Source organism: Pan paniscus, chromosome 2, assembly GCF_029289425.2.
Source record: "Pan paniscus chromosome 2, NHGRI_mPanPan1-v2.0_pri, whole genome shotgun sequence".
Taxonomy (NCBI): domain Eukaryota; kingdom Metazoa; phylum Chordata; class Mammalia; order Primates; family Hominidae; genus Pan; species Pan paniscus.
This window is the reverse complement of record NC_085926.1, coordinates 19,502,250-19,516,484: the sequence shown is the minus strand read 5'-3', so window position 1 is coordinate 19,516,484 and position 14,235 is coordinate 19,502,250. Positions and strand designations below refer to the sequence as shown.

The 14,235-nt window shown below is 39.3% G+C and overlaps 1 protein-coding gene across 4 annotated transcripts in view; it reads right to left on the bottom strand.

The window, feature by feature from the left end:
- Positions 1–7,065: 7,065 nt before the first annotated feature.
- KCNH8 (potassium voltage-gated channel subfamily H member 8) overlaps positions 7,066–14,235 on the bottom strand; it is a 398,058-nt gene continuing 390,888 nt past the window's right edge. For all 4 annotated transcript variants that reach the window (XM_055109557.2, XM_034955949.3, XM_008951643.5 and 1 more), the window contains one exon: positions 7,066–12,574. In XM_055109557.2, coding sequence (XP_054965532.1) covers positions 11,870–12,574 — 705 coding nt within the window. In that variant the 3' untranslated portion in view covers positions 7,066–11,869. The remainder of the gene's footprint in view (positions 12,575–14,235) is intronic.

Here is a 14,235-nt window from a genome sequence, read left to right as displayed (position 1 = left end):
AGTTCTAGATGCTGGGTTTGTTTTAGCTTCGAGAGTTGGGGCATGAGCTACTTGACTATTTACTATCCAAATGGTTTCTCACTTTTGTGACCAGATAGTCACCTTCTCTGCTCGTATGGACGATCAGTTTTAATTTTGGTTACATCTGAGTAGAGTCCAAGTCATACATGAAAGTTTTTCTTAGACTTGCCTCTCTCCTTTCCCCAATGATTGGAGCATCTCAAGCCAGAAAACATTTCAGAAATCACCTGGCCGGATGTAATTCATCCCATTCATTACCTCCACAATGAACTTGACCAATGTTTATCTAGCCATCTTTGACCATTTTGTTACAGTTCCCTTTAAAATGCCAATTACTTTGACATGTACACAACTCTCAAACAGAAATTGTGTTTCTATCCATGGTTACCTCTTGTCTTTTTGTTTCTGTGCCTGTCTCTTATGCTGTACTATTACATCCCTTTGATAGCCTTTGAAACTTCACGAAAGAAAGAGGAGGGAGAACAAAGGATGTTCTGACCTATCAGCAGACCTGACGACAGATTGGTTTTCTATTTCTAAGAGTTATAAGTGACTATGAACATCATTGGTAACTGAAAGGAAACAATAAATTAATAGCCTGAAGCACATTGATGGGTCAAGAGATTAATTCATTTAGAGGAAAGGTTAATTGGATAGGTATGTGATAAAGACCTCTCAAGGAGATATTTTAATTGACATATCACTAGTGAGGAGAATAAGAGAGAAGAGTGTGATAAATTAGAGGATTTCAATTCAATTTTTTTTTTGTAATTCCCCAAACAATTTTTTTTATTATTATACTTTAAGTTCTAGGGTACGTGTGCCCAATGCGCAGGTTTGTTACATAGGTATACATGTGCCATGTTCATTTGCTGCACCCGTTAACTCGTCATTTACATTAGGTATTTCTCCTAATGCTATCCCTCCCCCAGCCCCCCACTCCCAGACAGGCCCCAGTGTGTGATGTTCCCCGCCCCGTGTCCATGTATTCTCGTTGTTCATCTCCCACCTATGAGAGAGAACATGTGGTGTTTGGTTTTCTGTCCTTGTGATAGTTTGCTTAGAATGGGGGTTTCCAGCTTCATAATGTTTTTTGTTTGTTTGTTTGTTTGTTTTGCACTGATCTGACTCTGTGCTAACTAGGGTGAAAGAAAAAGATGCGGTTTCCTGAAGAGTTTTGAGGGAGAGAAGCAAGGACAGTCTAACTGCCCAGTAATAGCTTTTTCATTTTGTACATAGACCATTTTCCTCACTTTTTCCATTGTCTATCAAAATTTTCTGTAAAAGAAATAAAAATATGCTAGAGCCTTTGTATTCTGTGGATTAAAATAAATATATTGCACTTATCAGTAACTGTAGAAGAAAGACTTGATCCCCATTAAAGGAATTTTAGGCCATGAAAAATGTGTATGGACATGGGAGTCAATTTATGACATTTTTACAGAGAAGAAAACCTTGTTTAAAAGACCATATGCTAAAGATAGCTTTAAAAATATAATAAATCAACCATGTTAGTGAAAAACATAGTTTTATTATAAATAGTAGTTCTGATGATGTTTTTGCATACAAGCACTCATTTAAAAAATACTATTAGGTTAGTGCAAAAGTAATTGAGTTTTTTTTTACATTAAAAGTAATGTCTTTTAAAACTGCAATTACTTTCACACCAAGTATATCAAGAATGCTATGGTTTGGATATGGCTTGAGTTTGTCCCCCCTAAAACTGATGTTGAAATTGTTGGTTCCCAGTGTGGAGGCATTGGAGGTGGGGCTTAGTGGGAAGTGTTTGGGTCACAGTGGTGGATCCCTCATAAATGGTTTGGTGAGTTCTCACTCAGGCAAGATGAGGTTCGGATTCGTTCTCATGGGAATGCCTTAGTTCCTGCAGAGTGGGTTGTTATAAAGCCAGGATGTGCCGGCCCTCAGGTTATGCATCTTTGCTTCTCTGCTTCCGCTCTGACCTTCTCCCATGTTATGAGGCAGCAGGAAAACCTCCACCAGAAACTGAGAGAATGCCACTGCCATGCTTCTTGTATTTTCCCACTTGCAAAATCACAAGATAGACTTATTTTCTTTACAAATTACCCAGCTTCAGATATTCTGTCACAGAAACACTAAACAGATTAACACAGAGAACTTTACTGTTTAAAAAGTAATTTTAATACGTTATTCCATTTACTTCATATCGAACGATCTTATGTAAATAGTATTTCCTTGTGTCAGTGGTCAGAATCTACCCTTCATTGCTCTGCTTGTGATACTACTGCTTGTGATACTGAACTGGATCTTGTAAATATTTCCTCTTTGTCAGTAGAGGGTGCTGGAGAGACACTGCAGAGGAAAGGGCTTTTTTCGTGGGTTCTGTGTCCTGCTTCTTTGATTGGCTCCTGTGGTACAGAGTGACCAGTGGTGTGTTGAACACCAGAGCCATTTCTCACACCAACCTTGGTCCACTTGAACCTCTGGGTGGATTTGCTGTTTGCCCAGCATGCATTTCCCTCTGGCCTCAGTCCAGTGACAATGGACCACTTCTTATCCAGGCAACCCAGCAAACCTCTCATTGGGCTATGTCTACCCCTTTTTCAGAAAGTCTGTATCCTAGCCTTGGAAACTTTCCAAATTTATTCCTTCCTTGGGTACCCTTTCTCCACCACAGGATGTTCTTTCATCTTTTCTTAGAAACCTATGTTCCATAATAATAATTATTTATTTTAAGCACTTCCTGTTCAAGTTACTGTGTGGTTTCTGTCTTTTGACTGGACCTGATACATATATACCTCATGTAGCAGATGCTTTTTGTGCTCTTCTCATACACACTCACGGTTCCAGGCTCTGCCTAAGATATTTTACTGCAAATTCCTGGGACTCTCTGCTAATGTTTTGTCTTTATATTTGCATAAGGACAGGCCAGATGTATAGTTAACATCTCTGGGTGCAGCCTTTAGCCATTGGGACAGATGGGACTTGGAGGATGAATAATCCAGCTTCTTCCTTGTTAGGTTGTGCAACTCATAAGTCACATTCTGTAATGTCGTCTGGAGCTCCTTAGAGTGATTGAACCTCTGTTGCTCACAATGGTTACCTGCTCAATAATACATCACTTTCTAGCTTCCTTCTTTCAGTCTCATCTTGCCATTCCCTAATCAGTGTTTCCTGAATTCGTCCTCCAAATAAACTATTTCACCAAAATTTTTATATCAGGATATGCTTCTAGGAGAAGTCATATGGAAATATTCCAGTCTCAGAGAAAAGGAAATGAAGAGTCTGAGAATTTGTTTTGTTCAAAGCCAGATAGTTAAGCAGTGAAGTAAAGAACTCAGTTTATCTCAGCCCAAGTCTCACTCTTTATATTTACTTCAGAAAATGTCTTTATAAAGACAGTGTTAACTACGTGTTAGATAAATGCAGACCTATTATTGTAGTCTAAATACATAAACCCTAGAGTATAGGTGTTGTACATATAAAAATAAATTTAACTTGTTTAAAAGTGAAACTCTGTAAAGTATTGCCCCATCAGCCACCTAGGCAGCAGCATTAAGATATAGAAACAGTTTCTAATAACAGAACACTTTCTTTTTTCATTATTTCATATACGATATTTTATTGTCAAGTAGGTACCACCTCTCCACAGTCAGATAGTAGATTATCAGTTGTTTTTTATAAATGTGGTTAAAACAGCACAGTGCTGCTCTTATGGCTTATATATGGAGCTGGTTTTGTGTTGCAGTATAAAGCTCTGATTTCTGAACACAACAACCATGTTTAATCAAAATGAGGAAAAACATTAGGTAGTTTTTCCATGGGACACATTGTCTGTAGTCTTGAGGGAGGAACTTCTGTCTCAGCTCATGGTTCACAAGACCTACAATTGTGATCTGCTCTTGTAACCAACAATTATTCTTTTCCCAAGCTCAGACTCATGAAACTGAGATATGCCAATGATATCTGAGGAATAAAATCCTTCACAATGATATCTCTAAGCTAAACTAGAAATGATAGAATAGACGGCATTTTGGGGAGCCTATTCTAATCAGAAAGTGATATGTCCATCAACTAGTATGGTTTTAAAACATAGAGGAGTATTTGAAGTGGAAAGAAGATGATGAGTCTCCAGGAGGAAGGTTGATATTGATACACATCTTGTTATACACCTATACATAACTATATGCACATTCCTTCTTGCTTAAACCCTACTTCAGCCGATGCTGGGTCCTTTGTCGACTAGACTAGAGCAGTAGTTCTCGAACTTTAGCTGGTATCAGAAGCACCACAGGTTGCTGGGCCCTACCCCCAGAGTTTCTGATTCTGTATGTCTGGGGTGGAGTATGAATTTGCATGTCTAACAAGTTCCTGGTGATGCTGGTCGCTGCTGGTTAAGCCACCACATTTTGAAAACTACTGTTCTAAAGCAGTGTTTTCTTCAACCCTGGGTGTGTACTGAATTAATGTAAACATTACCAATACTTAGGTACTACCCACACAAACGAAATCAAACTCTTTGTGGTTAGAGCCAGGAATCTGTTTTTTAAAAGCAACATAGGTAATTCTAATGGGTAGCCAGAGTCAAGAACCAGTGTTTGGGTATTTCTTTTTTTCTTTTTCTTTTCTTTTTTCTTTCTTTCTTTCTTTTTTTTTTTCAGACAGAGTCTTGCCCTTTCTCCAGGCTGGAGTGCAGTGGCGTGATCTCTGCTCACTGCAATCTCTGCCTCCTGGGTTTAAGCGATTCTCCTGACTCAGCCTCCTAAGTAGCTGGGACTACAGGCGCCCGCCACCATGCGTGGTTAATTTTTGTATTTTTAGTAGAGACGGGGTTTCAGCATGTTAGCCAGGATGGTCTCCATCTCTTGACCTCGTGATACACCCACCTCAGCCTCCCAGAGTGCTGGGATTACAGGTGTGAGCCACCGCACCTGGCCTTGTTCGGGTATCTCTAAGCCTTTAACATGTGCACAAATTACCTGAGAATCTTGTCAAAATGTAGATTCTGATTCACTGCTCTGAGATGGGGGTCCAGGATTTTGCATTTTTAACAAGCTTCCAGATGAAGCTGCTGCTGTTGTCCCGCAAACCACACCCTGCGAACCAAGTGTCAGAAATGTTGTCTTCTTTACCCCTTTTCTGTAGACGTGGTTTCTGTGTAAGTTAACAAGAGATATGCTAAGTGATCTAGGCCCAGGGCTCAAATACCTTTGGGGTACTGGAAGCCAGAGTTGACAATTAGATTTGGTTCCACAGGTTGTCTGATTATAGCAGGAGGAACTCTTATGACTCATTTTGGTCAATAAGTTATCATGGCAACTTTCGGAAATCTGTGTTTCCATCTGAGGGCTTCTGGACATCATCGCCAATCTTAGCAAGGGGCCCCAAAGATGCTGAGTGTTGGCCATGTGGCTGCAGCTACCCAGAGGGCTCTGTGTTCCCCAAAAGATGTGGCTGAGTTTGAGCCCCTTCCTTATTAGCATTTAATACTGACCCCCATGCAGAGTTCAGAAATAATTCTCTCTCAGGACAAATAAACCATAGTGAAGAATAAAGCTACAGGAGTAGCATAAAGTTCAGAGTCAGCACTGGTTAAAAAAAATTACCATGGCAAGTAAAAGTGCCAAAGCAAAAGGGTACTCTTTACCCTGGAGGAAATTCTTAAATGAAAGTGGTCCCTTCAACTTAGTATATTAGTTCTTTACAAAAATAAAAAGCACAGACACACTTTTAAGTCTCACTTCCTCTTATTTTATTCTTTGTTGTACTCAAATATATCACATATGTATGTTCTATTTTTATCAAGCCAACTGTGAAAAAAAACCCAGAAGCTTAGTTTCAGCGTCAAATTCCATCCCATTTCCAGCTTCTTATCTCCATAAAGGAAAAACCCAAGTTAAAAGGAAATAGCTTAAGAAGGCATAGTTTTGCCCTTTGGACACATTTTCCCACCAGCTGTTTTTTTTCTGGAATGAACAGCTTATTTAATTACCTGCAATGACAGGTATGTAGGTGCTGGTCTATCTCTGCCTCACTGTGCTGTCCTCATGTCTTTTATACTGTTTATTCAGGGCTTGGTGAATGACACAACTCAAGGAATAGGTTCTTTCAGGACACAAGCTGCAGGGAGTAACATTTAGCTTATTCCCTCTGATGAGACCTACTCACACGATGGGCTACTAAGGGAAGCTTTGAAGGCATCTGTGTGAAGTGGCAGACATTTCATAAGCTCTGCTTCTAGCCAGAGGAACTGTGGGTAAGAGGGCAACAACATTTGCCACAGAGAAAGCTCTGAGGCTTCTGGCTGATAGTGCTCAGGTCTTCTGTGGCCAGGGATGGTGGTTGTGACATATATGTGTGTGATTTCTAAAGCAACAGCAAATCTCTATAGAAAAACTTTATGGGGAAAAATGGTATGTGTTTGTAGAATATATTTGTGTTAGTGAATAAACTTCCTGTATCTTTCTGTAAATAAAGAGTTCAAAATAAAACTTCACTGAAATTCAGATAGACATATTAGAAGCCACACGGGTTGGGGATAAGGTGGCTGGGGGCAGAAACAGCATGTTTTTCTGCCCTGGTGGCTCTTCAACAACTTTTTTTAAAAAGGTAAATGTTGACTTGATTGTTAACACCGTGATGAATAGACTGTAGGGGACATATTATGAAAGCTACTTTGTGACCTAAGCAGAGAAAATGTCAAAGAGAGGACTCATTTTCCAGAAGGTGGCCTGGAACACTGAGCGAGAGGGAAAAGGAGGAAGCATGAGGAAGGGCCAAGGGGAGAGGAGGGAGCGGGAAAGAGAGAATGGAGAGGATGTAAGTGGGAAGAGGCTGGAGATGAAGGGAGAGCCAGGAAGAAGTTGGGGAAGAGGAGAGTGGGGGCAAGGAAAGGTGAAAAAATCAGGAAGGAGAGGTAAGAAGGAGATGAGGGGAGGAGGGGGAAATAGGAAAGGAACCAGGGGATGAAAGGTCAGGAAGATAAACTGACATTTGTTTAGCGTTTATTGTACGTCGGGTAGTGTGCCTTCACAAAAATTACTTCATTAATTCTCACGAAGACTCTGAAAATTGGATATATTTTATTCTTCAAGTTTTAGATGAAGGAATTGAGGCTCAGATGTCTTAAATAACTTGTCCATATCACAGAGCAAGAAAAAATGGTTGGAGGCAAACACTCCTTTGTGTTCTTCCAAAACTTCTGCTCCTTTCTCAGCTTAATATTTATTTGGACCATTTGCCTTTGTATAAAGTGAAATAAATAGGCAAAGGAAAGCCTTTTGGAAGGGCCCTTAATAGAGCCTATGCCTGCACTTGTACCCAAGCTCTATTTTCGGTGATGATGGTATCTAAGAGAAGACTACATTTGAAGTACTATATACTTAAAAAAGAAGACATAAAAGCAATGCCTTAAAAAGATGACCTTAGAAAATGAGCTATATATGCCATGAGAATAAGTAGCTTTAGCAAGAACTATTTGGTGCAGGCTGTTTTCATTGTTATGAATAAAATCACAATCTTAACATTAGCAATTCCATTTCACATAGGGGACATCCACAGCAACTGTCATCTGCTGACCAAATAGTTATCTTGCCTCACATACAAATATGATTCCTATCAGATAACTGACCAATTTTTGAAACTTCAGAAGGTATTTTCACTTTTCTTTTTTCTTCTAGAAAATCTAAATGAAACAAGAAAACAAAGATCTATAACAAATCAAGAGGTATAAGTGGTGTAAGACACATAGTAGACAATCATTTTTCATTGAAGTAATTGATGGGTGTTCAAAGCTCTCTTGGAGAAAAGATATCAATTACTTTGCTAAAAAAAGGTCATTGATGTATTTGGAACTGTACAGAAAGAAACTTGTGAGTTTTAATTGGTTTGATTCTAGTTGCTCCATCTTCCCACAGAACCAGCTCATTATAAAATGAAAGGTTGTACTTCTTAGGACAGTGTTTTCAGAGTTTATTTCTTGGAACATACATATTAGAATCACTTGGGGACCTAGCTCATGTCTAAGGAGTTGGAGCCCTGAAATCTCTCTCTTAATAAGATCTCCCAGAAATACATTATTTGAACTAAAGTTGGAGGACTACTGATTTAGGAGTTAATCAGCCTTCTTTATTATACAATTACAGACTCTGGGCTGTCCTTAATAGAATTTCAGTGGTTGTCTACTTACATACAGATTAGCTAGGACTCAGACTTGTACTTCTATAGATTCTAGATCAATACTTCTCAGCCTTTAGTGTATTTGAGTCACCCAGGAAGTTTACCAAATGGTAGATTTTCAGGTCCCATTCAAAGCAGCTGGCTTGAAGCTAGATTATCTGCGTTTCAAATATATACCCCATGTGGTTGTGATGTAGGCATTCTGCTAACTTCACATCCAATGCACAGCCCTTCTGGAAAAACTATTCCTGTCAAATACTCACGCAGCCTCTGAGAGGACACTTTGTCTATTGGGGATAAACAATAAACTCCATTTGTAAGTAGCTGGAATTATTAGGAATTTCTTCTTATATTGAATTAACATGAAGTTTTGCATAATCTGTCTGGTTTTAATTAGAATTGCATAGAAAATATTTATTCTCAATATAATTTTAAAGAAAATTACCTTGACCAAGAAAATAACTGCTTTTGTTGCCTCTGGGTTCCTGGGGCTTTCCTTCAGCAGAGGGTGAGTAGGTGAAGAAAATGTAGGGGCTCAAAAATGCATCCCTGATAAGAAGACAAGGGCCTTTGCTATTTGTGTAGCTACAGTGCTTAGACAATTAAACATCTAGGAAAACTTGAAATTCTCACTTTCTAGAATATTATTAGCACATACTTAAGTAAAATAGAACTAAACTGTATCATCCTGAGCTGCCCTGGATATGGGAGAGTCCTATTTGTCAGAGTAGATGGGGGAAAGGGTCGATAAGGAATAAAATGGGATTGATTTGGATGAGGCGGAGGTCCTCATGGAAGAAATGCATGGGAGCCCTCCCTCCTTCCAGGTGCTTGCTCACTTTTGTCCAGCTGCAGCTCCATGCAGGTCAGGGAGCTTGTTCTCATGCCTGTTAAAGTCAGATGTTGAGTAAAAACAGAGAAGGTGACTGGGTAGAAAATATGGGCTTGTTTCCAGCCAATTCGCGGGAACATCCCCAAATCCCAAGAACTTAGCTAATTCATCCTATTTGTTTACTTGCATTGCAAAAATAACTCAGTTTATTCACTGATTTTGAAAAAAGTTGTAGTTGACCCTTCAACAACATGGGTTTGAAACTGCACGATCCACTCATATGCAGATTTTCTTCAGCTTCTGCCACCCCTGAGACAGCAAGACTCCTCCTCTTCCTCCTTCTCTTCAGCCTATTCAATGTGAAGACTATAACAATGAACACCTTTATGATGATCCACTTCCAGTTAATGAATAGTAAATGTATTTTCTCTTCATGATTTTCTTAATACAATTTTCTTTTCTCTAGCTTTTTTTATTGTGAGAATACAGTATATAATACATATAATATATAAAATATATGTAAATCAACTGTTTATGTTATCAGTAAGGCTTCCAGTCAACAATAGGCTATTAGAAGTTAAATTTTTGGAGAGTCAGAAGTTACATATGAATTTTTAATTGTGTGTGGGGCCAGCCCCCTTGCCCCTCATTGTTCAGTGGTCAATTGTAATTATTAGTAAAGAAGTTTCAAAGATCAACAAGCATGCGTGTGAACATGAAGGGAGGGGTACTTAGAGCAGCCATGGGTCTATCAATCATTTAAAATAATGTGACTGGGGAAGTTTAAAAAAATCTGTGTCTCAATTAATTATTCACTTGTATAATAGGGATAATAATAACAAATAACTCAAGTAACTGTTAGCACTGTTTGATTAATATGAGGAAGTATAATGTGTATTAATTCCTAAAAATTGGCTGGTACAAAGTCAGTACTCAAGAAACAGAATGCCAGTTATTCTTGTTAGCATTAGTAATAGCAGTGTAATTTGCCAGAAGGACACTTGTGAGCCAACACCAGTTAGCTCTTTTTGAACTGCACTTAAAATGATTACATAGGTCAAGGAGAGCAAAAGGGAGAATGCAAATGAATACATGAAATCTAGAATGTTGCCTTTGTCTCAGTTTTCCCTTTAACTTAGGGAGAGACTGAATTTTGGAGAGGGGGAAAGTAGAAGGCGTTTTGAGTCCTGAGTGACCTGCCTTATAAACATGTCCTGTGTTCATTTTTCTTAGAAAAAATATCTTTTCTCTCTGCTGCTCTAGCCAGTTTTAAGGTGCAAGATTCATACAACATCAGAAGTCTTGGTGTGTTTAGATACTTTTAATGATACAATTCTCTCTCAGATTATTTTTTGTGGTGGAAAATAAAGAGAACTCCAGAATGTGAACCCAATATATCTTCCCAAAATGTCCAAGACAATTAGACTGTAACTGTTCTAAAACATAAAATAAAACTTTAGTGAAGGTGCTTAAATCATTGCCAATCCCAGCATCTGAATTTGCCTGTTAGTGTGAGATATAGGGAGCATTATGGATTCTAGACTGTGTCAGCATCCTAACTGTGTAATCTCTGAGGCTTCCCCTGAGATTTATTAAAAATAGGAATGGAAACAACTGCGCTGTATAGCATTGTTGGGAGCCTTAAAGAAAAAAGGTAAAGTGCTGACCCATTGCAAGCTGGTATTACTCCCACAAGTTATAGCTCAGAAGTCTTGGCTCCATTTGGGGATTTCCACTAGTCTACTACCTCTTGTAAAAGAAAAGCACTGGGAAAGGACACACCCAGGTTTTCTCCCTCACTTTGAGCCCAAAATTGCCCTATGTCCACAGACCCATTTTGGATTCTTGAGCAACAAAATATGATACCTAGAGGAGAGACATTTCTGCTGGCACAACGACCTTAAATCAGGTCATTGACATGAGTTGGCAGAGCCTAGATGGAGCCTCTCTATCCCCATGCCAAAGCTCATGTAGTTGACACTCAGTCCATGTTTTTATTTCATTAACAAAATATGACTTCACTTTCTTTTATAATCCAGAAGCATGAGAATACATTTGTTGCAAACTGCATGCAGAAAAAATGGGGGATTCCTTTGGAAACTACATCCTCTTAGTAATAAATAATTTTTGATCTACTATACACAACAGTAGTGCATTTCTTGTTAAAACAGCAAGCTTTTTTTTTTTTACCAAAATGAAAAGAAAACATTCATTTCTTTATAAATATTTAAATAGTTTAAATACATATTTCATACCAAGGATATAAAAATAGCCTCTGTGTTTTTTTGATAAATAAAGACGTTTTCATTTACATGGCAAATAACGTGCGGATAGCTAACCACTGGCCACCAGCTCTATTTGACTGATTGATTGTCTAGGAGATGACATGCAGTGATAATTGTCCCTTTGCCTTCACAAAAAGAAAAATACATCAGCAGGAGCTGTGCACTCCTGAGGCCAACAGTGCTATGGATATTGTTCAGGAATGACAATCAGGCACTCATGAAAAACCTTTGCCATACTTCACAAAAGCCACATGGGACAAAAGTCATCCACAAGTTCTTTGTCTAGGACTTCTAGCTGCTCAGACCCTCAGGGTCTTTGGATTGCTACCAAAGTCTGTCAAACAGACCAGTAGTTTAATACCTGTACAGAAAAATGTTTCTATTATGCTTCTAGTATCTAGAAATTGTTTGCTACAGCATGGAGGTGGTTCTGCCTTTCCCTGGCTCCTCACACTCTTTTCTGCAGGATTCCCAGCTTTGCTCAGTCTTCATGCCCACCAGAGGCAAAAAGGCAAACTAAAACTGTCATGCAGTGGTAGGTTTGAGATTAGCTGCTGCATCATGGGCACTAATATCATACATTTATGGCTTTGTTATCTTTCACTTCTGCTGTGCTTGTGACAACTTCCAGTGGAAGGTTCTCCAAAGGTTTTGTAGAAGCTGATGCCATTCCTTCCTGGTTCCAAGATCCTGGTAAGTTTTCCAGACTGAAGGAACTCACAGTTCCCTGACTGAAGCTGCCCTCCTCTGATCTGCTTGGGAGAACTAGGTGCAAAGATGTTTCCGAAGAGGAGCAGACAGAAGATGAGAGAGTTGCTGAAATGGACTGCAGAGGCGTCAACGTAGAATCTGAATGTGGAGAGATGCACCTTAAAAATTGCAAATGACCTTCTTGGACAACCTGGTAGTGGGAAGGTGAATAATCAAGGCTTGGAGAATGATAAAGTTCACTGTCTGCAGGATTTTGCTCATGAGCTCCAGTTCGTTGGGGGCTGCTCCCCACAGAGGAGGGATCCACACTCCAAATGTCTGAGGTGATATTACTGCTACAAAGTTGTGCTTGGGTATAAGCAGCCCCGCCTGTTTGCAAGTGTAGGCAAGGCTGGCGCGCACTCCAGCTCATTCTGGTCTGTAAGCTCTCCCTGGAGGGACACACAGAAGTGCTGTGCAAAGAGCAAAACCGTGATGGCTGCTGAGGTGACAGAATGTTTTCCAGAAGCTGGATCACATTTCTCATGTCTTTACCCAACTGAGAAACTTCCTGAGTCAATGTTGTTACCTATGTGGATAGAGCAAAGTGAAAGACAATAGTTAGAGGTGCATAGTAGTGACCACATTTCAGAGAAATGAAGCAGGGAAGTGATATTTCTTTTGGTTTTATTTTATTCCTACTTATTTATTCTTAAACATTTTAGCATTTGCTTGGTGAAAAAGAAATTTCTTTTTTTTTTTTTCCATTTTTTTTTTTTTAAGATGGAGTCTCACACTGTTGCCCAGGCTGGAGTGCAGTGGCACGATCTCAGCTCACTGCAAGCTCCACCTCCCAGGTTCACGCCATGCTCCTGCCTCAGCCTACCGAGTAGCTGGGACTACAGTCGCCCACCACAACGCGTGGCTAATTTTTTGTATTTTTAGTAGAGACGGGGTTTCACCATGTTAGCCAGGATGGTCTCAATCTCCTGACCTCGTGATCCGTCCTTCTCGGCCTCCCAAAGTGCTGGGATTTCAGGCGTGAGCCACGAAAAAGAAATTTCTTAATAAGAAAGCCTGAAAGGCCGCTCCAACTCCAACCAAGCCCAAGGGGTGAATGGGTAGGTTAGGCATTTGAATGAACATACATCCTGATCTAAAGACATCCTCATTCTGAAAGAGCCTAGAGGGGCATAAGTAGTCTGGGAATCTTAATTAGTGATTTGGGATTCTTAAACAGAATGAGAGATACAGATCCATCATCTCTAAAGTACTGATGATATCTTTTGCTTCCCCTGGATGAATGGGATGCATGATAGTGCACAAAAATCACTGGACACTTCAAAACAGTGTGGAGTGGCAGATACTGCATGTAAAGCACTCAGCACACTAAGCACTACTACCTATTTGGAGTAGATACCTAGTGAATGGTAGGTCTCACTCTTGCCATTTCTGGTTGAAGCCTATGCTTATAGGCCAGAGACAAAGTGGCCTTCAGTAACGGTGAGGATGCTACAAAAGAACTCATACCAGATTTGCTACAGAGAAAGTTTGCAGAAAAAGGGAAAGCTATGGAATGAGAGTTGGAACGAAATAAAAAGACCTGCAAGGTGCGTAAGTAGAGATAAGCACTGCAGGGCTTCTGAGAGTCCTGGAACGCATCAGTGAACCTGAAACCCCATGGAATTATAAAACAACAAATTGTGTTGTAGGTACTTCGTTCAGTTTTCTAGGTGAGACATTTAGCTTTCATGGCCCAAACACTTAAGAACCATTGAAGAGTCTTCATTTTATACTTAAAATACATAATAACATTCATTAGAGAATTTATTTTCGTAACGACCACATCAGTATTTTAATCATGGAAGACCACCAGAAAATTGAATTTCACTTAAACGTAGCTTTTCTAAAAGATTTGTATTCTTCGAATTGAGGAAAACATATTTCAGAAAGCAGGACACACACATGTATTTTCTAGTCTTTGGTTAGATTCATAATACTAACATAATGTAATGTTTTGCCTTCATTGCTATAATACTTTGTATTTTTATAAAGGACTTTCTATGACTTTATTTTACTATCGTGAACCACAAAATGCTAATAGAAGCAGCTGAACCTATGGGCTAAATATAATCAGGAAACAAAAAGAGGTAGTTCAACTTCATTGAACTGAAGATTCATTCAAGACTGCTGTTTTGGGCAGACATTCTTCAACATTTAAGTACATATTCCTAATTCATCCAGCAACTT